Source organism: Canis lupus, chromosome X, assembly GCF_011100685.1.
Source record: "Canis lupus familiaris isolate Mischka breed German Shepherd chromosome X, alternate assembly UU_Cfam_GSD_1.0, whole genome shotgun sequence".
NCBI classification, from domain to species: domain Eukaryota; kingdom Metazoa; phylum Chordata; class Mammalia; order Carnivora; family Canidae; genus Canis; species Canis lupus.
In genome coordinates this window covers 35,191,755-35,217,209 of record NC_049260.1, presented here as the reverse complement: position 1 = coordinate 35,217,209, position 25,455 = coordinate 35,191,755, and the positions used below count along the sequence as shown (strand labels likewise).

Genomic DNA, 25,455 nt, shown 5'->3' with positions numbered 1-25,455 from the left:
GCTTGGCCATTTATAGTTAGAGGAGACAAAGAAAATCAAACCTTCTTCTGTGGACACTTAACACTGTAATTGTTAAAGGTATCTTCCACTAAGTGGTAGAAAATGCAACTAGCTTGACTCCATCTTTTCAAACCTGCCACCCTCAGTGTTACTTAAAAAGGATGTGATGATCTTCCCAAAGAAGGGGCATGGAAACAGCTCCTGCTGAGCCCAAGTAGAGTTCCCAGGGGCAGGACAGCACAACTGACTGATTTTGCTACATGATCATGAAATTTAAAATTCTATTAAGTCTTTTAAGAAATAAAACTATAACCTTTAAGCCTTTACCTTAGATAGTCCTTTCTATTTTGATCAATTACTCCTCTTTTAAATACTACAGGGAAATTTGGGCTTTTCCTACTTAAAGTCTAGTGTGAATTCACCAGATATTCTGTATAAATTCAATAAGAATGGTAATTAAAATGTCTTGTCTTGAAACTGAATCTCAGGAGGCAGCGAGAATAAACAAATGTTAAAGAGACATGAAACCGTTTGTGTAACAGCCAATTCTGAGTAAATACAACCTGCTTTGTTAGGATTTTATAATATAAAATAAATTTAGTATTGAAATGACACAAATCTGGAATCATTATTAACTTTATTTGTCACTCTTTATAGACATTGGTCCACTTCCACATGAAAAGTAGGGAGCATCTACTTCCGGAGCATCTACTTCCACTTAATATTCTAGAGAATGACGTACCACAAACCATTAACAGTAACTTACACAGGGGGAAGAGTTATTAAAATAAAGATTTTATAGTCAAGCCCCATTTTATAGATGTCCCCCAAATACTGGCTTTTGGGTATCTAATGACAGGTATCTATAACTCCAGTTGTTTTTTTCCAGTTTCTTTTTAGATCAACATAGTATTTTTAATATGCACCCTACGATTTAGATCATCAAACGTTCAGAAGAGGTTAAAAGCCAGCTACCCTCTGTGAATCAGATGCAGTTCTCAATCTCCTGTTTAGGGCTACTTGAAGTTTAAAAACGTTCTATCTTGTTTGAGATATTTACATCAAGGGTAAGACATTTACAAATGGTTCATAGTATAGAACAGCCCAAATGTCATTTTCACCTGTCCTGTGTAAGGAAGTTAAGCGCTCCTAAGTTTGTCTAATAAATTCAGTGCATTTTCCCCCAACATAAATAACACAAGCTATTCTAAATGTTTTACATTTATTTCAGTGCACATTTCCAAATGTTAAATGGAATGAAATTAAATGGTTATATCATATTTGAGCATATCATGGAATCTATACCACACAAATCAATTCACATCAATACTATAATTCACTCTAAAAGAACGTTACAGGCACACGGAAAACAAAATTTCTTTTTTATAAATTTAAAGTATACCATCTACTTTACACTAGAAGATTTAACAGAACAGCCAATTTCCAAACCTCTTTTTTAAGTTTGGCGTAAGGAAAGTTCAATCCATTCGAATCTTCTGGTTTGTCATCCTATATATAATGCTGTCATATCCAGGATCCATGTTCCAGATATTGTAAGAGGTGATAATCACAGCCAAGGCCAAGGCGATCATTATCCAAAGTACCATGTTGAAAACCACCGGATACTCAAGGTTATACTTATATGCGAGGTTATAGGGGCTTGATGGGTTCTTCTACGAGAAAGAAAAGAAAGCAAATCAAGAGGGAAGAATTTTAAGATAGGAAATTATCCCCATTTGGTAGCTCTGATTCATTTATCAAACATTTATTCCTAGGCGGCATTAAGACATGCTTCTACTAGGAGGAGCCAGGAAGGGGAGCCTCCCCGGAAAAGGTAAGCACACAGTCAGTGGAAGCATAAACCAGTCCAACTGCCTCAGAAAGTGTGGTGACCTCACTATTGTCGAAAGTATGCATATCATGTAATCCAGCAAGTCCATACCCTAGGGCAACCTTCTGTGTACTGAGACACATGCACAGGGATGTCCACTTAGCGCACGGAGAATGTGGCAGGTCCACACAACGGAAGCCGTGGCAGTGAGGCCTGACCTACAGCCTGTGTGACTCTGAAAACCACAGCAGGGTTCCGTCCACATATAATTCAAATGCAGGCAAACCAAACACTAGTGTTTAAGGATAAATCCATTCCGTGGTTAAGCTGTAAAGAAATCACAGGCATGACTAATGTATCAGGACAGCAGTTACCTGGGGATGGGGACGGTACAGGGACAGGACCGGGAGGTTCAGAGGAACAAGTACTGTGTTCCCTTCCCCACATGCTATATGCTTATGTGTGCTCCACTTAAAATTTTTAATTTTAAAGAGGAAAACAAATAGTTCATTCAGCCACAACTTCATCCTGCCAGGCCCTGGTGGGGGTGGAGTCGATTCCAGGTGTGCGCAGAGGCATTGTTGGGGAAGCTTCGTTCATCCTGGCTGGAGAACAGAACAAGGAGGAAAGCAGCAGGACGAGTGGCTAGAGGCAGGGGAGGTATGGGCAATGTGGCCTTGAGCCTGTGGGCGAGGTTTCAGGCAGGAAGTAAGCAATAGGATCAGGCTTGTCTTAAAAGGACAGAGAAGAGAAAGCAGCCCCAGACCCCAGCACCTGGCATGTTGTGGGCACTTGAACCTTTCCTTAAACTCTTGACACTCTCCCTCAGACTAAAGCAAGATCGTGATCTCAGTGGGAGAGAGGAGCTGGGCATTCCCATGTGTGGGAAGCTCAGAGCAGGAGGCAAACACTAAAGGATTTCACCCTTGGAAACCTCTTTCTTTTTGGGGGTAAACAGGTTCTCTCTTCCTGTGCACAACTCCCTGCACCTTAGGATATTCCCAGGGCTGCACGGCTGGTGCCACAACCTAACTGTAGAACGTTTCCAGTACCCTACAGAGAACCTTAAGCCCAGGGCCTTGTCTCCTGGGGACTGGGGAGATCATCTACACAGAGCTGAGGGGCAGACACCAGACACAGGAGAACGGGGCAGAACAGTGCTCCCAGGGGTGCTGGGTACAAGCCTCCTGGCTCTGAGTGCTTTTGTCTGCTAGATACTGTAGACTTCAGATTATGTGTGTAAGATGTTAATGCACTACCTTGTAGGTAAAGAAAATCCAGTGACTGCCACCTGATTCTGGCCCCTCCCCACATAGACAATAATTTTAGAAACTACTTTCCCAATAAGCTCATTTCCTAATAAACTCCATTTATCCATTATAAATTCCACCTAACACCTCAGAGTAGACAAAGTAATTCACCTCTGCAAAACTGCCTTGCCAAACTCCCAAAACATGGACACCTTCTTCAAACTCTCCAGAGTCACCTCCTATAAAATTAGCAGGCCTGGTGGGGACAGTGGTGAAAGAATCTAGTACTGGAAGGCTCCAGTTACATTCACATCTGCCATTAAAGTATGTTGAGGGGCGCCTGGGTGGTTCAGTAGGTGAAGCGTCTGCCTTTGGCTAGGGTCATGATCTCAGGGTCCTGGGACTGAGCCCTGCATGGGGCTCCCTGCTCAGCAGGGGGAGTCTGCTTCTGCTTTTCCCTCCCCCACTCCTCCTGCTTGTGTTCTAATAAAATCTTTTAAATTTAAAAAGTATCTTATTCTTTTTCTTGACTCCTATTTCTTTAATCAGTTTAAATTGTTTTATAGCCTATATCCATATTCTACAGAAGTTTTTGGTGGTCTAATTGACACGTTAGTAGTTACCTTGCACTCACAGGAAACTGGCTCCCCCTGCCTCATGGTGTTCTGAGTTCACATTTGGGGGCACCCGCTCCACTGTGGCTCGTGTGGAGGGAATGTCCTACCAGAGGTTTTACATTTACTCCTGCTGGGCACCACAGGTCTTACCATCTTGAGACCAGGGTTTGTGTGAATTTCTTGGCCTGGGGCTTCCTAGAACTTGCAGTAAATATAAATTTGAGCCACAAACCCACATGAAGGTGGACTTGTGGTTAAGAATTCCCTAAGAGGGCAGCCCCGGTGGCCCAGAGGTTTAGCACCGCCTGCAGCCCGGGGCGTGATCCTGGAGACCCAGGATCGAGTCCCACGTTGGACTCCCTGCATGGAGCCTGCTTCTCCCTCTGCCTCTCTCTCTCTGTGTGTCGCTCATGAATAAATAAATTAAATCTTAAAAAAAAGAGAGAAAAAAAGAATTCCCTAAGAGACATTCCCATCCCCAACAACATTCCCCAACTACATGGAGGAGCCCAACCTGCCATTTTGTCTTCCTCTGCCAGTGGGCAGATACCGGTTTCTTAGTCTGCCTTGGCTCCCCCAGTTTTATATAGAAGTGTCCATTTCAAACCCTGCCCTTCTGAGGGAGCCAGGGCCTTACTACCACTCTCCTGGTAACCCAACTAGAAATGTTCCCAGGGTAGCCTGCCTACCAGTTTGAGTTCCTCTTCTTTATTTGCTCCTGAAGAATGTATGTCTTGAGAGCTAAACTATACACTCAAAAAGATGTTTATATTTTATCGGTATTCCTAGATGCTCTGTAGTGGGAATATTTTTTGGACTGTCCAGCCTACCATACTTTTTTTTTTTTTAATTTTTATTTATTTATGATAGTCACACAGAGAGAGAGAGAGAGAGAGGCAGAGACACAGGCAGAGAGAGAAGCAGGCTCCATGCACCGGGAGCCCGACATGGGATTCGATCCCGGGTCTCCAGGATCGCGCCCTGGGCCAAAGGCAGGCGCCAAACCGCTGCGCCACCCAGGGATCCCTACCATACTTTTTTTTAAGATTGTATTTATTTATTCACAAGAGACAGAGAGAAGCAGAGACACAAGTAGAGGGAGGAGAAGCAGGCTTCATGCTGGGAGCCCAGGGTACCACATGGTATGGGATCACACCCCGAGCCAAAGGCAGACGCTCAAGCACTGAACCACCCAGGTGTCCCCATACTGTCTTAAATACAGGGCCTCCTACTCCCTTTAGAATGAAACTATCTCAGATCAGTCACGTCTAGATGATCTTGAATGAGCATTACCTTGGACAGTCTTAAGTCCCACACTGAGATCAATAAATGGGTCCAAAGGGGAGTGTCTCTAGATGCCTGTGTAATTGTTCTAAGCTCTCAAACCAACTATAAATAAGGTTCTTGCCCACATGCTATTCTGGAGTTCCCACAGTGCAGCTCTTGTCTATGCTCACATACACACGTTTTGCTATGGCTGGCACCCTTGCCTAGGACAAGGCTTAAAATCAAAGCATGATGCAGGCTGAAAACTTACAGAAGTAAATCAAATTCTCAGGAGTATACACAGCAGGTCCTGGAAAATGAGAGACTATGCCACACAGACAACATACCTCCAGGAAAAGACTCCACGTGCTGAATCCTCCACTCCCTCACATCAACGTCTGATGTCTGCTTGTAAGAGCAGTATTTGAATTATCTTATTGGCTTTGATAGACTCATCCTTAAATCTTGTATTATCTGATTACAACCCTAAGGAACTGAGCATTGCCTGGCAAAACACACATGCCTCCGTGAATAAGCAATCTAGGTTTTCACTGAAATTGTTTCCCAGATTTACTGTCTGATCGTCCATGCAGCCCACAGGTGATTGAGGATTTAGTGGAGTTTTTTTTTGTTTTGTTTTTATTTTTACAGTTTTGAAGCAGGGTCTAAAAATGTGCTCACCGCTTGTTTTGCCTCAAGAATAGTCCTTGTCTTCCTGACAAGAGATGTGTCAAACGACCGGACAGTCACTAACTCCACCACTGCATTCCCGCCATAAAGGTTGAACATGTCATCTGCAAACTGAAGAGTTACAGACGTTACTATGAATCGCAAACATGCATTTATGAAAATAATGTTAAAGCTCTGTGCACCTATGAGAACATATATCCACCTATTAGCTAACGCATCACACAGTCTTAAAGGTTTGATTATGTCAAAATATTCAGAAAAGTGTTAATCTTCAACATATATTCAAACATTTGAAATAAAATTAAGAAGAAACAAGTTGTTGGCATGTAAACTGGGGGAAGGAAGTGGAAAACTAAAAATCTTCCTAAGGGGTCTCCAGTTAATCACAAACACCTATAAAGTTTAACTCATTGAAAAGCTGCAGGTGAGCAACTCCAAGGGCAGAGAGAAACTAGCACCTATTACACAACTACTCAATGTCTGGTACGGTGCAGAGTGTGCTCCTTCGAAGATTTCATAGGGTTAATGGAGACAGAGTTTCAGGTACCAAAGAAGAAAGTTCTGGCAATGGATTGTGGTGATAGTTGTATAACCATGTAAACGTACTTAATGCTACAGAACTGTACATTTAAAAAGGGTTAAAATGGTAACTTTAACTTACGTATTATTTCACCACAATTAAAAAAGTATTGTGCTGGAGTTATTGATCATTTCCTCTGCTGTCTCTGCCAGCATTAGAGACATCCCAGCACACATCTCTGACCCACTCTACCCTTTGTCACTAAAATTAGAGGTCCTCCAAAGAGGAGACTTCAATCAACAGTACTTCACTAAATAGATTTTTCCACTAAGAGGCTAAAAGTGAAATGGTATTACTCTGACCTCAGATACCCCCATCACTAATTTACCTTTTGCAGAGCATCAACAAGGATTTTGGAAGCGTCTCTGAATTGTTCAGAATCTTCCCCATAATGTTTCCCAATTTCATCCAAACCTGCCAGCTCCAGCGAATATAAATCAGGAGAATGATCCTTGGCCAGATGCTTATGTCGAGACAACTTAGGAGAACAAACAAACAAAAGGAAGTGGGTCATGTCAGACACAGCCACTTCAAATTCTATACTGAACTAAAAACTAGGCTGAACAGAACCATACCAGTGTGCCACAATATACAAATAGTCTAATCTGGTGGCAAACAGAACTAGTTGAAATGGGAGTTTCTGATAAACCCAGCACAAATCTCATTTTTTTTTTTTTAATTTTTATTTACTTATGAGACAGAGAGAGAGAGAGAGAGGCAGAGCCACAGGCAGAGGGAGAAGCAGGCTCCATGCAGGGAGCCCGACGTGGGACTCGATCCCGGGCTCCAGGATCACACCCCAGGCTGAAGGCAGGTGCTTAACCGCTGAGCCACCCAGGGATCCCCACAAATCTCATTTTTAAGAGCGACTGTAAGACTCTTTGAATATTTAATAAAAGCTCTTTAAAAAAAAGCTTCTTAGTTAAAAAACCTCAGATATAAGGGGCACCTGGCTGGCTTAATTGGTAAAGCATATGACCCTGAATCTCAGGGTCGGGAGTTCAAGCCTCACACTGGGCCTACATAGAACTTAAGAAAACAAAACACGCTCAGATATGGGCCAGGGCATGAAAGAACAGACAGCAGGACCAGTTTGATCCCAGGAGAGCATGAGCCATCAGTGCTCAGAGAGCAGTTACCTCACACACGCCCTCCTAGAGCACTGGCCTGGCTTGCCCCCAGCAATACACCTCTAGACTCTCCCAAATCAATCCACTGAAAACTGGGGAACAACCTCAGAAGACAGCATACCAGTAAGTTTTCTTTTTTAGTCTCAGGAGGGCTTTTTTTTTTTTTAAGAACCACTCTCACACACAAAATATACTACAGGTATATTTATTTCCTTCCTGACTTGGTTGACAGCATTATTAGTCCAAACTGTTATTTCTATTTTAGACCCAAAAATAAAGATACAGGAATTAGGTCTTAATGTCTTTCAAGAAATCAACAGCCAAGTCAGGACTATGGCGAGGGTGGCCCTACTCCCAGGCCTGTGCCCTTGAAGATATATATATACTATCTCTCCTAGAAGCAGAAATGCAAAATAATTTCACTGTAACAAAAGAGTTCAGAATTCCCATCACCACCAATTTCTTAACTTTTGTGATACCATAAATCTAGGGCAGAATCAAATTTCAATTGGTCTCACTATCATTTCAAGATTCTCCGGAAATGTCTTTTGGAACCAAAATAAATGAAACAAATACTAGAGTAGCTGACTTACCAAACTTGAAATATCATGTAGCACTTGCAATTCAGAAAGAAAGAGCAGATCAACCTTCAGAGGGCCAAAAGAAATAAGCATTATTTTAAATATGCATCAGAGATCTGTATTTGCCATTTATCAAGCAAGGCACAGGATATATTATAAATGTTTAGCGTAGTAAATGATTTTAGGCAACAGTTGTTCTCCATTTGGTAGGTTCATCTCAACTGAAAATGCTCATAAAATCATTTCCTAATAAAAAGGTGATGGGTCATTCTCAGTACAGTGACTACCCTCAATAGCTATATATTTGAAAAAAAAAAGCTATATATTTGATAAAGGTATGATAACAGAATTAGTTGAAATGGGAGTTTCAGATAAACCCAGCACAGGTCTGATTTTTAAGAGCAGTTATAAGACTCCTTGAATATTTAAATAAAAGCTCTTTAAAAAAACTTGATATAGCATCCAAACTCTTGAGTGGTTTTCCCTCCAGGGATCAAAATACTCTTGACATACTGCAATGAGGTCCTGCCAGTGGCCCAGTCTGCTCACATTCTTTGAATACATTCCACATCAGAGAAGGAAAGATGGCGGGTCTGGTCATCCATAGTAGGTAAAGAGGAGAGACTGCCACAAAGGTGGCATGCTACATGGTAAAGAGGGTGGTGAAGCTGATAGGGAGTCAAAAGTAAGTCCTTCCCTCTACTGTACTGTTGAGAATGTACTAGAAAGAGGAGACAACACATCAGAGATGGCAGTGAATAATGGCCTCTACATAACCAGACCAACAGAGCTCCACCAATCAAGTAGTTTGTGTGACTCCTGTCCTGTCTGCCTTAACTGGTGGCAACCCCTGCAGCAAGAGATTATAAAACTATTTACTCAAGTCACAAAAAAAGTCTATTTGTTCGCGGGATTTGGGATTCATTTAAAAATTACACTAAAGAAGAAGAATCTATGCCAGCAGGAAACTGGCAAAACTTGTCAATTCCTAAAATTCCAAGTTTGCTCTGAAGTCAGGGGGCATAAGACATGGAAAATTAGTAATGATGTTCATGTATTCATTCAATGGCGGCATTTCTTACTTCACTGTTCCTACTCAGAGAATTGAGGGGAAGTGAGTTGAGAACAGAGTTTTCTTGAAACAGGCGGTTGCGGAGCTGTCGTAATGTTACAGAGAGATCTTCAAAAACCGAGTTTGCCTTCCCCACCATATACACTCTCTGCAAGAAGAATCCAAAATTTTGTTACAGTCTGCACATTAATTCCAATATACAGAGTATGTATAAAATATATATGTATATGCAATCAACAGAGAACATATATACAATTTTTCATAAAAGTAGTTTTAAATTTTCATTAAGGAAAGCTTATCTTTTAAAACACCTTAAATAAAAACTATCACTTACCTCCTCACTGGGAGCCAACTGCAAAACTACAGGAGTTTCTTCAGAAAATAGGGAGTGAATGGAATTTGCGACACTGTCAAGACTAAAAGGAACTGCCTGAAATTTAAGAGTAAGACCAATTATCGTCAGAATACAAGGGGTAAGAGAAACCATTCAGCAACAACAAAAGAGCCTTAAAAGAAAACAAAAAACCCCATCATTTATGGAAATTCAAAAGACCCAAAACATTTCCAAACACAGCCTTTCTGAAGGAACAAAGCAGGCCCTAGTGGGCCTCAAGTCTGTATCTCTCATACACCTAGATGGGAAGTAACTTGCCAACACGAAGGACACAACACTTGTAAAATTATCATTTCCTGGTGGTAGTTCATATATTTTTAAAAGGTTTTTAAAAATGTATTTATTTGAGAGAGAGCGAGCACAAGCAGGAGGAGTAGAGGGAGAAGCAGACTCCCTGCTGAGCAGGGAGCCTGATGCAGGACTCGATCCCCGGATTCTGGGATCATGATCCAAGCTGAAGGCAGCCAGGCGCCTGGTAGTTAGTGTATTTTAAGCAGCAATTCATTTGATTTCAATATTAAGTGTGTTACAATGAATGCACATTCTATAATAAAGTATTAACTTGTATGTAAAAGAAGGTCAGAAGAATTTGAAGAATTAAATTTCATTGGAAGAGAGCTAGACCTCATTTTTCATTTCAGAATTTTAAAAATACTGGATTTAGGGTTTTTCTCTAGATAGACTGAAGACTCAGACAAGGCATATAAAGTATGTCACAAGAATTCTGAAGCCTCTACCCTGAGATCACATGATACCAAATTGAAATAACCAATTGTAGTAAAAATCTACTTTTTTTAAAAAAAATTATTTATTTTTAAAGATTTTACTTATTTATTCACGAGAGACACACACACACAGAGAGGCAGAGACACAGGGAGAAACAGGCTCCATGCAGAGAGCCTGACAGTCCCTGGGTCTCCAGGATCACACCCTAGGCTGAAAGCAGCACTAAACTGCTGAGCCACCTGGGATGCCCAGTGTTTTTGTTTTAATAGAGATTTTTTTTTTTAATTTTTATTTATTTATGATAGAGAGAGAGAGAGAGGCAGAGACACAGGCAGAGGGAGAAGCAGGCTCCATGCACTGGGAGCCTGACGTGGGATTTGATCCTGGGTCTCCAGGATCGCGCCCTGGGCCAAAGGCAGGCGCCAAACCGCTGCACCACCCAGGGATCCCTAATAGAGATTTTTAAAAAAGATTTTATTTATTTATTCATGAGACAGGGGGGGGGGGGGGGGGCAGGGGGGGGGAGAGAGAGAGAGAGGCAGAGACATAGGCAGAGGGAGAAGCAGGCTCCATGCAGGGAGCCTGATGTGGGATTTGATCCTGGGACTCCAGGATCATGCCCTGGGCTGAAGGCAGGCACTAAACCGCTGAGCCACTGAGGCATCCCTAAATGGAGATTTTTTTTTTTTTTAAATGAGATTTCTTACAGTGATTTTTTTTTCCCCCAGTGATTCCCTCTACTATTAAATGGTTAGTGTTTGTAAGTAGCAAGTTAATGCTAACATGGTACAGACAGAAATAAATATGATTCATCGCTGATTAATTTTGATGCTGGAATTTCATCTAATTCATGATACTATTAACTTATTTTAAGGGAATGCGAGAGCTGTGACTTTCCAGCCTCACTTCACCTAATGTAATGGCACTTGTTTCAGGAAAGTTGAAGATTAAAGGTAACACATCCTTAGCAATCAAATTAGAGAAGCTGCTGAGTCAGATGAGAGCCAAACTGTGAAGGAGAAGAAAAAAATTATACAGAACACGAAGCTCAAAAAGGAAAAAACTCATCTGCTTAAAATCTCCTATTTTCTTCTACTATATTAGAAGGAGATGTGTGTGTGTCCTGGAGAGAATGAAATTTCTCTATCTATAGGACTTGAAATTCTAATGAAAGGAGCTAATCAAACAGAAGCTTCATTGAGGATTAAGGGTAATTTTTTAAGATTTTGTGGATTTTGCCCTATGAGCCTTGTATTTCATTTACCACCCACTGCCAGGAAAAGTATTAGCAGTCAGGGTCAAGCAACAACATGAGCTCTTTTCACATTTTGTACTCATGTAAAATGAGGCTAGTCTTAAAAATCCTTAGTTTTTGACTGCATGCATATTAACATCTTAATAGCATTTTGGATTTTTATATATTTTAAAGGGATCCTCAACAATCATTTTCACGGAAATTGCATTCTTAATAATCTTATTACTAAGATTAAAATATTTTTAAAATCTGCCTTTTGGAGCCTCAGTGTCCATCGAAAGATGAATGGATAAAGAAGATGTGGTATATGAATATAATGGAATATTACTCAGCCATTAGAAATGACAAATACTCACAATTTGCTTTGACGTGGATGGAACTGGAGGGTATTATGCTGAGTGAAATAAATCAATCAGAGAAGGACAAACATTATATGGTCTCATTCATTTGGGGAATATAAAAATTAATGAAAGGGAATAAAGGGAAAGGAGAGAAAATGAGTGAAAATATCAGTGAGGGTGACAAAACATGAGACACCTAACTCTGGGAAACGAATAAGGGGTAGTGGAAAGGGAGGTGGGCAGGGGGTTGGGGTGACTGGGTGATGGGCACTGAGGGGGGCACCTGGTGGGATGAGCACTGGGTGTTATGCTATATGTTGGCAAATTGAACTCCAATAAAAAAATAAATAAATCTGCCTTTTGATTTTTACTGTTTCCTTTCATTTATTCTGAAATTCTTTCAGTTTCTTTAGCTCATTAATTTCCAATCTTTTAAACTAACACATGCATTTAAGCTATAAATTTTCCTTTCCTTACCACCTTAGCCGCACCTCACTATTTTTAAATATATGGCACCATTCATTGATATTCACTTCCAAATAATTTCAAAACTTCCACTGTGATTTTCTTTTTAACTTTTGAATTATTTAGTAGGAGTCCATCTATTCCAACTAACTTTTCCTGTTGATTAAAAACAATTTTTTTTTCAAGAGATGGGGCACCTAAGATGGCTCAGTTGGTTAAGTGTCCCACTCTTGATTTCGGCTCAGGTCATGATCTCTGATTGGTGAGAACCAGTAGGGCTGTGGGGGAGGGTGTCCCACGCTCAGCTGGGAGTCTCCTTCTCCCCCTCTCCCTCTCCCTTTCCCCCCAGCTCCTATGCTCTCTAAAATAAATAAATCTTTTAAAATTTTATTTATTTGAGTGAGCAAATGAGAGAGCATGAGCAAGGGGAGGGGCGGAGAGAGAGGGGAAAGCAGACTCCCTGCTGATCCCAGACCTTCGGATCAGGACCTGAGCCATGACCTGAGCCAAAAGCAGACACTTAACCGACTGAGCCACCCAGGTGCCCATAAATAAATCTTTGTTTAAAAATTTTTATTTATTTATGATAGTCACACAGAGAGAGAGAGAGAGAGAGAGGCAGAGACATAGGCAGAGGGAGAAACAGGCTCCATGCACTGGGAGCCTGACGTGGGATTCGATCCCGGGTCTCCAGGATCGCGCCCTGGGCCAAAGGCAGGCGCTAAACTGCTGCACCACCCAGGGATCCCACCATAAATAAATCTTTAAAAACAAATAAATTTTTTTTCAAGAGTCATATAGAAAAAGGACTTTTTTTTTTTTATTTTTATTTATTTATGATAGTCACAGAGAGAGAGAGAGAGAGAGACAGAGAGGCAGAGACATAGGCAGAGGGAGAAGCAGGCTCCATGCACCGAGAGCCCGATGTGGGATTCGATCCCGGGTCTCCAGGATCGCGCCCTGGGCCAAAGGCAGGCGCTAAACCGCTGCGCCACCCAGGGATCCCTAGAAAAAGGATTATACATACAGTTTAAAGATATGAAGAGTTCTATTAGACTATGAAAAATAAAGTTTGCTCCATTTCTCATTCCCAAGGCCCTCACTTTCAAACCGTTTCCTTTTCCTTTTGCCACCATTTCTAAATATGTTTAGTTACTACATCTTGATTTTTCCATTTTAGAGATCATCTATTTATTGATTATAGAGAATGAGGATTTAGCTTTCTTGCATCACCAACCACACAGCCCTATCCCCCGCCCCATACATGCTGTCACCTTCCCAATAGTCATAATTTTCATTGGATCTATCATTATTATGATGATATAAACTGTATTCTCAGCCTGGCCTTATACTGGACAATCACTGCTTTTGTTTTCTTTTTAAAGATTTTGTTTATTTATTTAGAGGGAGAGAGAGAGAGAAAGCATGAGCGGGGTGAGGAACAGAGGGAGAAGCAGACTCCCCACTGAGCAGGGAGCCTGATGTGGGACTTGATCCCAGAACTCCGGTTCATGACCTGAGCTGAAGGCAGACGCTTAACCGACTGAGCCACCAGGCGCCCCATAGACCATCACTGCTTTTTGGTTCTTGCTTTTAGTGTCTAATGGGAATGAGAAATCTGCTTTCTACTATCATTCCTTATGAAGACAAAGGCTTTTCTCAAATATCTTTTAAGATTTCCAGTGTGCTTTAAACCTGAGGGGTCATCTATTTTGTTTTTATCATTTCCAAATGCATTTTTATTTTCTTATTATTATTTACTGAAGTATAGCTGACATGCGGTATTGTATTAGTTTGCAGGAGTACAACATAGTGATCTGGTATTTATACACATTATGAAATGATCCCCATGGTAAGTCTAGTTACCATCTGTCACCAAAGTTATTGCAATATTATTGAGTGTATTCCCTATGCTGTACTTCCCATTCTCGTGACTTTTTTATAACTGGAGGTTTGTACATCTTTGTCCCCTGCACCTATTACCTCCATCCTCCCCACCCTTCCAAATACATTTTTTTAAGGTATTGTTTTGTTATCATTTTCAGATTTAACTGCATTGTGGTCAGAGAGGGTAGTTTATTTGATATGAATTATTATTTGTTGAGGTTTGCCTTGTGGCCTAGTACATGGCCTTCTGTAATCATGTCATGTGTGCTTGGAAATAATTTATACTAGACCACGGAAAGTCTGAAAAATTCCCCCCCAAAATCATATAGACCAGTCTTACAATGCCATGAAATTAGAAACTGAAAAATTTAAAAATATTTGAAAATAACCCACAGGTTAAACACTTCTAAATAACTCATGGGTTAAAGAAATCAAAGATAAATTACAAAATATTCAGAGGTATCAATGAATGCACCACATACCAAAAATGTCTTCTACCTGCCTCAGTTTCTTTTTATCCCTTCCTTGAACCTCCTCACAATTTTAACATATGTATTTTAAAATCTCCTTGAGATTGGTCTGTTATCTGTAGTTCTAAGGGTATGAATTCAATTTGTTGCACCTGCAGACTCTCTCATGGCATTTTTTTTCTTGCAAGTGCTTTGCGAATTACTCCTCTTCAATTTTTTTTTTTTTTAATCAAAGCAGCCCTGGGCTGTGGAGGCATCCGTATGGGGTGGGTCATGTGAATTTGGGGCACACCACTCTGCACAGCCCAAGCCTGGGATTCTGATTTCTCTTAGGGGACTCTTTCGGTGCCACTGCTCAAGAGTGGTAAGCCAGCTCCTCTGGTGTGTAGCTCTGGGGCAGCTGGGGTTTTACTAGTCCCCCTTTTGAGAACAAGACAGCATTTCACAGCCCCTGGGTTTCTGTAAGAAACATGAAGCTCTGGCTCACCACTGTAGCTTTTGAGCTTTCTATGCCTGTCTGGCAGCTCTGTGTATCCCTTGCTTGAAAATTCAGCTACACACATGTTTTAGTGACTTCTATGTGCTGGCAATGGAAGGAGGGCCTCTCACGATAGCTCATCCAGCCACACTATATGAAAAGCCAGTGAAGGAGTAAGTGAGCCAGCAAAACAGACTCCAGTCTCCTACTTACACAAATAATCAAATAAAATTCAGAAGGGAAAGTGACAAGATAATGCCCAAGAAAATGTGGACAAGAAAAGTGTGCTTCGAACATAATTCATAATGACAGCTCGACAAGATTAAAAATGGGTGAATACTCACGTTCTCCAAAGGGTATGAAATGACACTGCCTGGGGGTAGAGCGAGTTTGTCCACTCCCTTCACCATCACCATAATGGTAGCCCGAGGACGATGGAATAGGTCACCCACTGCAAGTCCTGGCCAAGAAAGGTCCTAGACATTGTAAAACATGAGACAGGGCTTACTTATCCACTCCAGAAACCACCTCCCCAACAACAGATACTAAGCAGAGTCAAAGGGTTCCGGGATAACACTGGCAATGAAAATTCACAGGGGAGGGGGGGCGGGCAGGGGAAGCAAATGTTTAAGGCAGTAGTTGCAATCTCCTAACCAGGGATGGGGATGATTTCGACCTCCTTCATATTCTTAAACTTCTACAGATCTGAAACAACAAAGTCTAGTAGTAAGTCCTCCCAAACCTTTTGTGGAAGAAAGCAGACAAGTAAACAAAATGTAGGTCCTCTTCAAATTCCAGATTACATACTCTTCTCTTCACAGAACCAGGGGCGAATCCCCACTCCCTACCCCATCATTTGCCCTTACTGACAGCATGGCTTTTCTCTTTCATAAGGACACAGCAAAACTGCCATTTAAAGTCTTCTCTTTAGACTAAACTCTTCATAAATAAAATCCCTCTTAAAAGCAGCTCATGTTAAGTTACTAATAATCACTTCTCAGGGTTATTATGACAGCCAAGGGTAGTCAAATTTAAGTCTATAAAGAAGTAGGTACAAATTTCATCCTTAAATGTAAACAGCCAGTCTTGTTCCCATAAGGAACTCGGGACCACCCACAGGCCCAGTAGAGAGGCAGCTCCCTTGCAGGGTTTCAGGCTTCAAGGGAACTCAGGACCTAAGAGGAGAGTCCCTTTGAGTGACAGGTGATGTCTAGAGACCACATCAGAAGCACCAGACTTAGGAAGTGGGAAGAGAGAGCAGACTACATCCCCTCTCTCCATGCCCTTAACTGAGGACCTCTCGTGACAGGACCTACACCCCTTTCACTACATCATGGCAGCAGCCAAATACTCAACAGCTTATGTGGGAAACCAAGGTCCTAGGCATTATATTCCACAGCTACTGACCACACTACATTCTTAAACTCCAGCAAGACGCATGCACATTTTATCATTCATAATAAATTGGAATAGACTGCACGTTTGTGTCTCCCCCAGGTTCATGTTGAAAGCTATCCCCCAGTGTGATAGTATTAGGGGTAGGCCTTAGGGAGGTGATTAGGTCATGAGGATGGAGCCCTCACAGTGAGGTTATTAATGCCTTAATAAAAGGGACTCCAGAGAGTTCTCACCCTCTCCCCACCCTGTGAGGACATGAAAGAAGTCAGCAGTCTGCAAATTGGAAGAGGGTGCTCACTAAGAATCTGACTGGGCTGGCACCCTGATCTTGGACTTCTCGCCCTCAAAACTGTGAGAGAAAAATTTCCATTGTTTATAAACCATCCAGTCTCTGGTACTTTGTAACAGCAACCCAAGCTAAGACCTACATCTACTGTGTACTGACAAAAGAAGTAAAACTGTGAATCCTATTAATAGGACAGATGCATTCTCATATACAAAGAACATCACTACTATGAATAATTACATGATTAATGATTTATGATGATTTGGTTTCATAAGCCAAGTTTGTAGCACATCTCCAAATCTTCCCGACTACAAATAAGTTTTACCTTTTGTAATCTCTACTAAATATACCTATGTTTGCTTCTTGGTTTCTTGGGCTATTGGCAGAAAAATCAACAAAAATACTTTTAGAAGCAGCTCCCAATATTTTTTCAAAAATACACATACTTCTTTAACAGAGAAGCCCATGGACAATGCAGCCACATCTGGGATTCGGTCTCCTGGTATAGGCCAATTTCCATCTCGGAAAACAACAGACCCTGGTGATCTTAATATACTGAACTCGTTCCCCAAAACACCTGGAAGAAAACAGATTAATAAATGAATGATGAACATCATAAATCTCTTACGCCCATGTAGAAAATTATTAAATATAAAACTTGTTTCCAAAAAATAAAAAATAAAACCTGTTTCCCCATTCTCCACTGAATTAGCATACTACATATTATTGAACAAAGTGCTGAATCCCAAACATCAACAAATTCTTTTTCAAAGTATTGCTCTAAGAACCCAAGTCCATACATTGGGTTGTCACAGAGGCACAGTTATGAAACACAATTCTCTCAATGAGCTAGATACCTTCCTGCAGGTGGCCCTTAAACAGCGACATTTGGCACATTCAGCAAGAGTTAGAAATCAGTGGCATGGCTCCAGAATTTCAAAAGCAAACAAGGGGCGCCTGGCTTGCTCAGTCAGAGGAGCATGCAACTCTTGATCTCTAGGTAGTTGGTTCAAGCCCCACGATGGGTGTAGAGATTACTTAAATAAAACTTTAAAAAATAAAAACAAAAAGAAAGCAAAACCCTGGCACAGACTAAAAAGGAAGAAACTTGAAATCTCTAAAGTATTTCTGCCATCCACCTTCTCTTCAAAATGCAAATTAAGACTCCTAGTGTTTCACTCTAAAAATTGAGCAAGTTAGCATATCTTCAGATAGAGCAGATCTCTTTTTACAACCCATAAACAAACCTAGCAAAATGAGGACTGTCAAAGGTGAGTGGAGGGGGGCCCATGTTACTAGTCAGAATATAAACACTGCAGACTTTAGAAGTAGTATAGGAAATAGTATTTCCAATGGGTTTATCAAGAGGCTGAGAACAAGTATTCTGTAATAATATAGCCAACAAGTCTAGGGGTAGGGAGTCTGAGATTAAGAGGCAAAGGATGAGAATAAAAGGACTATGTGATAAACCCTTCAAGGATGAGGTATCTGGCTTCTTCAGCCATTCTGTGTTAACCTAATGATGTCTAGCTTAGACAAGGACAAGTAACTTATGGAAACTTTCAGATTCCTATGAAATATTAGCTCCAAGTCCAAAACAAATCTTGGCCATGCTTACCTAGTATGGGAAAATTAGACTTTAATAAAGCATCACTGTTATTCTCTTGACCTAAGGAAAGTACCACTTACAGGGTATGGGAATAAAGTTAGAAGCAACAATAAATGTTTTGGTGTTGCAGTATTGACAGTAAATAAAAGGCCTCAGGATGGTGCTGATACAACATGAAGAGTTATGAGTTTCAATTCAGCGCAGACCAGAGCAGGATTTCCAAAGTGTTCTAGCCAAAGGCAGGTAGAAAAAAAAATTAGAATGGTATGGCTGTCTCTAACTGATAGACATCTTGGTTCACTACACTAGTGGTTATTGCAAACGCTAAGGAAAATGGGGCAGCAAGAGACCTGTACTTTCTAAGTATCATACACATTTAAAGAACCTTGTTTGGATCTGGAGATAGTCCTGTTTTGCAATAGGGCCCTATTCACTCAATCCCAGCAAAGTAAGCTCTACTGAATTATTTTGCCCCAACACTGTAGGTAGATTCCCCGCTTTGGTGCCTGCATGACAGTCCTTCAGGAGCCTCAGACTATAGAAAAACCTTACAGCTGTGGCCTAGACTGAGAAACTGTTGCCTACTCCAGATTTCTCCTGGATACCTGACAGGAAGTCTCCCCTTCTCTACCAGAATATAACCAGTCAAGGGGGACACTGCCTCAACTTACAAACCCAACGTTTGCCAGCAGTCATCTTCACTGTCCCAACATTCCAGTCCCCTGAAAAGTTCTTCCTTGTACTCAACTGAAATGAGCTTCCCAACTTCTTGCATCTTATCACCCCTGATTCAGTCTTACTAGATAACCTCATTCCTGGATTCAAAAGAGAGCACAGGAATCCTGCCCACTGCCTGCTTCCTCTCCGCACTATAAATTTATCAGCGCCAGCTCCCAGGCTTATCTCCTCTCTTTCCAGATGCTGGCAGGGCTGTCCCTCATCCAGGCTGACATCACCCCCGAATTCAGCCTTCTTAGGAACCTTTATTCACTCACCTATTAGTCATTCAATGTTCATTATGCCACTATCCTGGGAAAATGAGGATCAGGAGTTAGGTGGCTATATGGTTGTAGGCACAAAAAGCTGGCCCTGTAAAAATGTAAGCTCCATGAGGGCTGGGATTCCAGCTTGTCTTGTTCACAGAATATCCCTGGGGCTGAGAACAGTGCCTGACAAATGGGTGCTCAAGAAACAGTTGCTGAGTTCATGAGTGAAGCCATGCCTCATGCTACCCACTTCCCCCTTTCAACCGGCTCTTTCACTTCAGCATAAAAATACACTTTAAGTGCTCCCCTTCTAAAATGACAACCACAAAACCCCACCTCTACCAGCCTCTGCTTCCCTTCCGAGGAAAGGTCCTGGAAGAGCCACCAATCACCATCACTGTTTGCTTCTTTACTTCTTCATCTAACACTACCATCTAACCCACAGCTACTGACCCCACTGGGCCACCGATGCCATTTACCAAATCCAAAAGACAATTTTCAGCCCTTGTTTTATTTAACTTCTCAAAGCACCAATCCTGGGTAACTCTCTCCTTGAAAATTTCCTGCTTTGAGATGCCTGGGTGGCTCAGTGGTTGAGCATCTGCCTTTGGCTCATGTCATGATCCTGGGATCGAGTCCCACATCCGGCTCCTTGTGGGGAGCCTGCTTCTCCCTCTGCCTGTGTCTCTCTTTTTTCTCATGAAAAAAAAAAAAAAAACAAAATCTTAAAAAACAAAACAGAAAATCTCCTGCCTTGGCCCTCATGAAGCTAGGGCCCCTGTTTTGTTTCCACCCCCCTCCCAGTCCCTCTGGTAGTTTCCCCTCAGTTTCTTTCCTTTCCATCCTTTAAAGCAGCGATGTCCAATTTTTAAAAAATTAATTTATTTATTTACTAAAGATTTTATTTATTTATTCATGAGAGACACACAGAAAGAGGCAGAGACACAGGCAGAGGGAGAAGCAGGCTCCATACAGGGAGCCCGATGTGGGACTTGATCCCGGGACTCCAGGATCACACCCTGAGCCAAAGGCAGACGCTAAACTGCTGAGCCACCCAGGTGTCCCCTGTCCAAACTTTTTAGATTTCAATTCTTTTGGTACAAAATTTGACAGCAGCCCCAATATACATATATTTATTTATAAAGTACACACTTGTAGAATAGACTGTACATTCATAATATATTACAAAGCACACAAAACCAGAAACTTTTTAAAAAGGATGAGCTATTTGTGTTGTATTCTTCCCACTGTAATCATGAGAAAACATCAGACAAACCTGAATTGACTGATATTCTACAAAATATCTGGCCATTACTATTAAAAAAAAGGGGGGGGGGAGCTAAAAAAGCTACAAATGGAAGTTCTAGTACCCTCTTCTGGCATCCTAACAGATCACCGAGCAAACTCTACTTTTGAGATCTGAGGGCTCTGTTCCTGACCCTCACTGCTTTCCTAGTCTATATCCCTCTCCCTGGCCGAGCCTATCAACTCCTCAGGCTGCAAACGCCAAAAACACTGATGGCTCCCAGACTTTTATTGGCAGCCTAGATTTCCCTGGAGCCTTAGACCTACATACCCAACAGCCTGCTAATAAGCATTTCCTTCTAAGTCCCACGGGTCCTTCAAACTCAACAGGTTCCGAACTGAACTTACCATCTTTCCACATGCTCCTTCTGTATTCTCTATCTCGACACCATCTTCCAAGGCAGCTGCTCACACTGGTCATCTTTAAATTCTTCCTCAGCCCCACAGCCAATCAACCATTGAATTCTGTCCATTTTTTTTCCTTATCTCACAAATCCCTTTCCCTCCAGGTCAGGTGCACACTCCCGGACCCTTAGCAGGCTTCCTAGAACTGGCTGCCTGATTACCTGTCACACTATTCCCTGGGCCAGCTTTTCTAGCACCTTTTCAAAATACCAGTGGGTTTGTTCACCTATCAGCTTAACCACCTGCACTTACTGCCCAGAGCTTTTGAGACAAAACCTAAAACAGAACACCCAAGGAACCTCACCAACCTTACTTCCTGGGAGCTCTCCAGCTCAATCCTTATTCATTCCAGCCCCACCAAACTATTGGCTCTTTTGCTCCTATCTCTGCTCGTACACAGGCCATTCTGTCTAAACTGCCTTCCCCCACTCCAATCTTTTCCACATATTTGCCAATGAAGCATCACCCCCCACAACAAAATTTCTATCTCCCATTTTGGGCTAGAGAGGGAGTATCCTTTCCCTTTGGGACTCCCACGGTACTATGCTGTGATCGATGAACAGTGGATGGAATCAATAAGAGAAGAACAAAATAGGTCCTACTTTTGACCTCTGGGGCATCACTGGCCACATCAAATCCCTCTTCCACATGACACTGCTTCAAATACCACCTGTTTGCCCTTGGCCTTTCCTGTTCAAGATAAACATCTGAATTTTTTTTTTCAAATACTCCTCTTGACATGGTATTCATAACACTAGTTCCCTTCCTCTAGTCTCTCTCTGGTTAACACCATTTTAAAGGATTTACGTTTTTTCTCAAATAGAGAAGTCTAATCTCTTGGAGATGTTTTCCACTAAATCACATTTAGTCATTGTGGAAAATAGTAATTTAACCTCATGTGACAAGACCAAGCAATGCAGAAACTGACAAGGTCAAATTCTTAGTCTGTATGAACTATACTCTAGCTAGGAAACCATGTTCAAACCGTGTACAGAAGCAATTACTTTGCTTCAGACCAAAAAACCAAAAAAACCCTAAACCTCACTGAACCAAACTAATTATTAGTCACAACATTAAAAGATGGGATTTCAACAGATATTCAGTTAAATCACAGTATCAAAGAGAAGATTTTTTTTAGATTTCAAAAACTACATTTCAAACAAATAAAAACACCCCTCAAAGTAACTTACTAGATAGATCAGGATGACCCTTCCAGAGCCAAAAGCAGAAATGAAAGGAACAAAAGAACCCTAAAACCCTGGGAGTATGAAAATAATTATCAATACATGACCCCGAGCACATCTCCAGGGATGGAGATGATTTCAAGAACGTCAGATTTCAAGAATGCCAGTGGCCTATACCCTCGTGTAGAAATAAACCACCATTCCAAAAGTGGGTGAAGCCTCCCACAGATTTGTAAGCTATAGGTTTTAAACAGACAGAGCCCAAGTTGTTCTCAATCTAGCCTTTTGTTTGCCACTGTCTGAGCCCCCAGTCCAGGTCCCCATCATTCCTACGCAGTAGGCGCATTTCTGTCACTTGTGCCACAACACACACAACGGAAAGACCCATGCCTTGGGGCCAGCTGATTCGGGTTCAATTCCAGCTTTGCTGCTTCCTACCTGCGTGCTGTTGGTAATGGATTTAGGCCTGATCGCCCTGTAAAACGAGGATGATGTCCTCTTCTAAGGACTACTGTATAATTAAACGAATTACATGATACACAGTAAGAGGCCAAATATTAGCGGACTTGGTGAACACTAGGGAACCTAGGTTCCACTCTGAAAGCTATCATTTACTTGACATGTGACCCTAGGAACGTGACTCACATCTTAGTTTCCAAATCCTTAAAATGGAGAACCCTGACAAACTACTGAGAGGTACTCTGAACTTGCCTTTAGAAAGAATCCTACAAAACCAGTTACTCCACCTCCAACTTCTGTATTTGAAACACGTAAGGGAACAGAGGGGACTTCACCAATTACTGATGACAAACGCTGGAAAGGAAGACACCAGAAAAATGCCAAGAAACTGACGCAGCATCTGATGGCAGCTCATAAGTCGGCCTTCCCTTCCTCGCCGAGGGCTGCGGTCACAGTTAATTGAGAAACGCATCCCGGTGCCTCCGGAGCCGGAAGAGACCGGCGGCTGGACCCGGGGCCGCGCCTTCCTGGAAGAGGCGGAGGGTGGAGGCCGGCTCAGGTGCCCCCACGCGGTCTGGCCCCGCCCCGGCGGCCCGCCAGGCCTCGCCGCCACAGGTCGGTCCGACCAGACGGCCGAGAGGGAGGCGGCTGGGGCGAGGCCGCCGCCGGGCACCCGCACTGCGGCACCCGCCCCGCTGCCGCCCACCTGGGGCCGCCCCCCGCCCCCCGGGGCTCACGGCCACCTCCAGCGCGCCCCGGCCCTCACCCGCCGCCAACAAGGACAGGAGCACCACGAGCGCAGCCATGGTCCCGCGGTGGCCGCAACAGTGCAGGGCGGCACGGACGGGGCCGACTGAACGCGAGCGACCACCGCAGCGGTACGGGGTGACGCGCTCCGGCTCGTCCCGACTCCTTGAGACCTCCCCGTCGTCGTCTCCGCTGGGACGGCTGCCGCCTTCTCCGCCAATCGCTAGCTACGTCGCGGCCTGCGGGAGCGACGTAGTCCGAGGAACGTCGGCCTCGTGGGCGGGGCCTAGCGTGATGGATGGAAGGCCCCGCCAATGGTAGACAGCGGTTGGAGAGTCGGGCGGCTCCGCTCCCCCGGCCCGTGACCACCAGTCACGAGACGGAGCGTAGGGCAGGGGGTCGGGGACTTGGGGGATGACGAAGCCTGTGGAAGGATCTTGAGTGCCCACCGGGCGGGGCTGCCTCCCAGGTGCAGACCCCTTGGCCGATCTCCAGTGACGGTGTCGGGGGTGTCTATCTTTCCCGGTGGCTTGGCTCCGCCCAGCTGGGGTGCAGCTGTGGAAGCTGCGGAGCTGGTTTGGATTTCGTTCTAACAATTGCACAGATGCTGAGCACCTGCTGGGTGGAAGCCAGGCGCCTCGGGGAGCCCCTGCCCTCTAAGCAGGAGTGCCAGATAAAATATAAGACGCCTAGTTAAATTTGAATTTCAAATGAATCACGAATACTTTTTAGTAGAACTATGTCGTGAATATTTCATGGGACATGCTTATACTTAAAAAGTATTCATGGTTTATCTGGAATTCACATATGACTGGCCGTCATATATCTTGATTTGTCTAATCTGGCAGCCCTATCTCCTAAGACTCTACTATCCACCAAGAATGTGGGGCCAAGAACGTTAATTACTTCATCCATTCGCTCAGTGTTAGGTGAGGGCTAGACCTACTAATTAGACCAGGATCCTCTCTTCCAACTTTTAAGTCTTTTGGCCTATGATATATTTTTTTCAAATTTAAATTTTAGTTAACGTACAGTGTAACATTAGTTTCTGGAGTAGGATTCAGTGATTCATCACTTGCGTACAATAACCAGTGCTCATCATGTGTATTTTGGAGTAGTGTTGGAGTCTGGAGCCTATGACCAAGAAAGAATTCTTGGGGTCTTCAGTCCAGAAAGGTGGTTTTTTTAAAAGCACAGGAACAGGACCTGTGGGTCCTGGGCAGAAAGAGCTGTTGCCCTGGAACTGTGAAGAGCACCTGATTATGTACTATGGTGTTGGGGAGGTAAAGATAAGGGAAGTTCCAAAAAGGATTTTTTTTTTTTTTTTTAACGCTCAAGACTCCTGGGATATTGGAGATCTTGCTATTGTCAGGCTAAAGTAGTTTTTCCCTCTAGCAAGTCATTAACATTAAGACAGTAGAGAGCTTCTTGGAGGAATGTTAGACTTACCTACATTTCCTTCTGCCGTTGTTTCCCACATTAATCACAAGTTTTTTTGCCTATGATATTAAGCAAGAAGTGACACAATGTGGCATCTAATATCAGAAAAGGATGCCCTGGCCCATGACCTTGAAAGATGCTGTGGTTTCAATATGCAAGTATCGGAGAAGGAGTGGTTCTGGCAGGTAGCAAAAACTGTAAGGTGCAGCATGGAGAAAGCCTGTCAGGTTAAACATTAACTGTTTAATTTAACCAAAGAGATTATATAGGGGAGAGGCACATAGGGCTAAAAATTTCAATTAGGGACATTTTTATTGAGAATGTTAAATAAAAGAACACATCAACTGACAGGAAATGGGGAGCCATTGAAGGTGTTTGAGCTTTGTAAAGTGCACAAATGGAAGACAAACTTTTTGGGAGAAAATGTCCTACTGTTTACACAGTTTCCAATTTCCATTTTCTTTTTGGGAGTAACTGAAGGAGAAAATGGGAGATGGATTGAAGGCAGTGATCCCAGGAGTTTCTTAGGTAGCAGACCTATACCAGGAAAAACTTGCCCAACTCAAAACTGGAATCAGAACACTCCCCAGATACTCAGTTTTG

The 25,455-nt window shown here is 42.6% G+C and overlaps 1 protein-coding gene and 1 long non-coding RNA gene across 3 annotated transcripts in view; one reads left to right on the top strand and one right to left on the bottom strand.

Moving 5' to 3' along the window:
- Positions 1-620: 620 nt before the first annotated feature.
- On the bottom strand, positions 621-23,631 carry ATP6AP2 (ATPase H+ transporting accessory protein 2). Of its 2 annotated transcripts, XM_038587190.1 has the most exons (9): positions 23,432-23,631; positions 17,164-17,294; positions 15,378-15,509; positions 9,352-9,447; positions 9,028-9,165; positions 7,958-8,011; positions 6,563-6,712; positions 5,646-5,765; positions 621-1,673 (listed from the first exon to the last, which is right to left on the bottom strand). In XM_038587190.1, the coding sequence occupies exons 1-9, from the start codon at positions 23,469-23,471 to the stop codon at positions 1,479-1,481; spliced, it is 1,056 nt and encodes a 351-aa protein (XP_038443118.1). In that variant the 5' UTR covers positions 23,472-23,631; the 3' UTR covers positions 621-1,478. The 2 variants fall into 2 exon arrangements, with proteins under 2 accessions (XP_038443118.1, XP_038443119.1); XM_038587191.1 differs by lacking the exon at positions 23,432-23,631 and having other exon boundaries at positions 17,164-17,331.
- Positions 1,429-25,455, top strand: part of LOC111094748 — a 37,499-nt gene continuing 13,472 nt past the window's right edge. The window contains exon 1 of the long non-coding RNA XR_005386255.1: positions 1,429-1,834. This is a non-coding gene — a long non-coding RNA (uncharacterized LOC111094748). The remainder of the gene's footprint in view (positions 1,835-25,455) is intronic.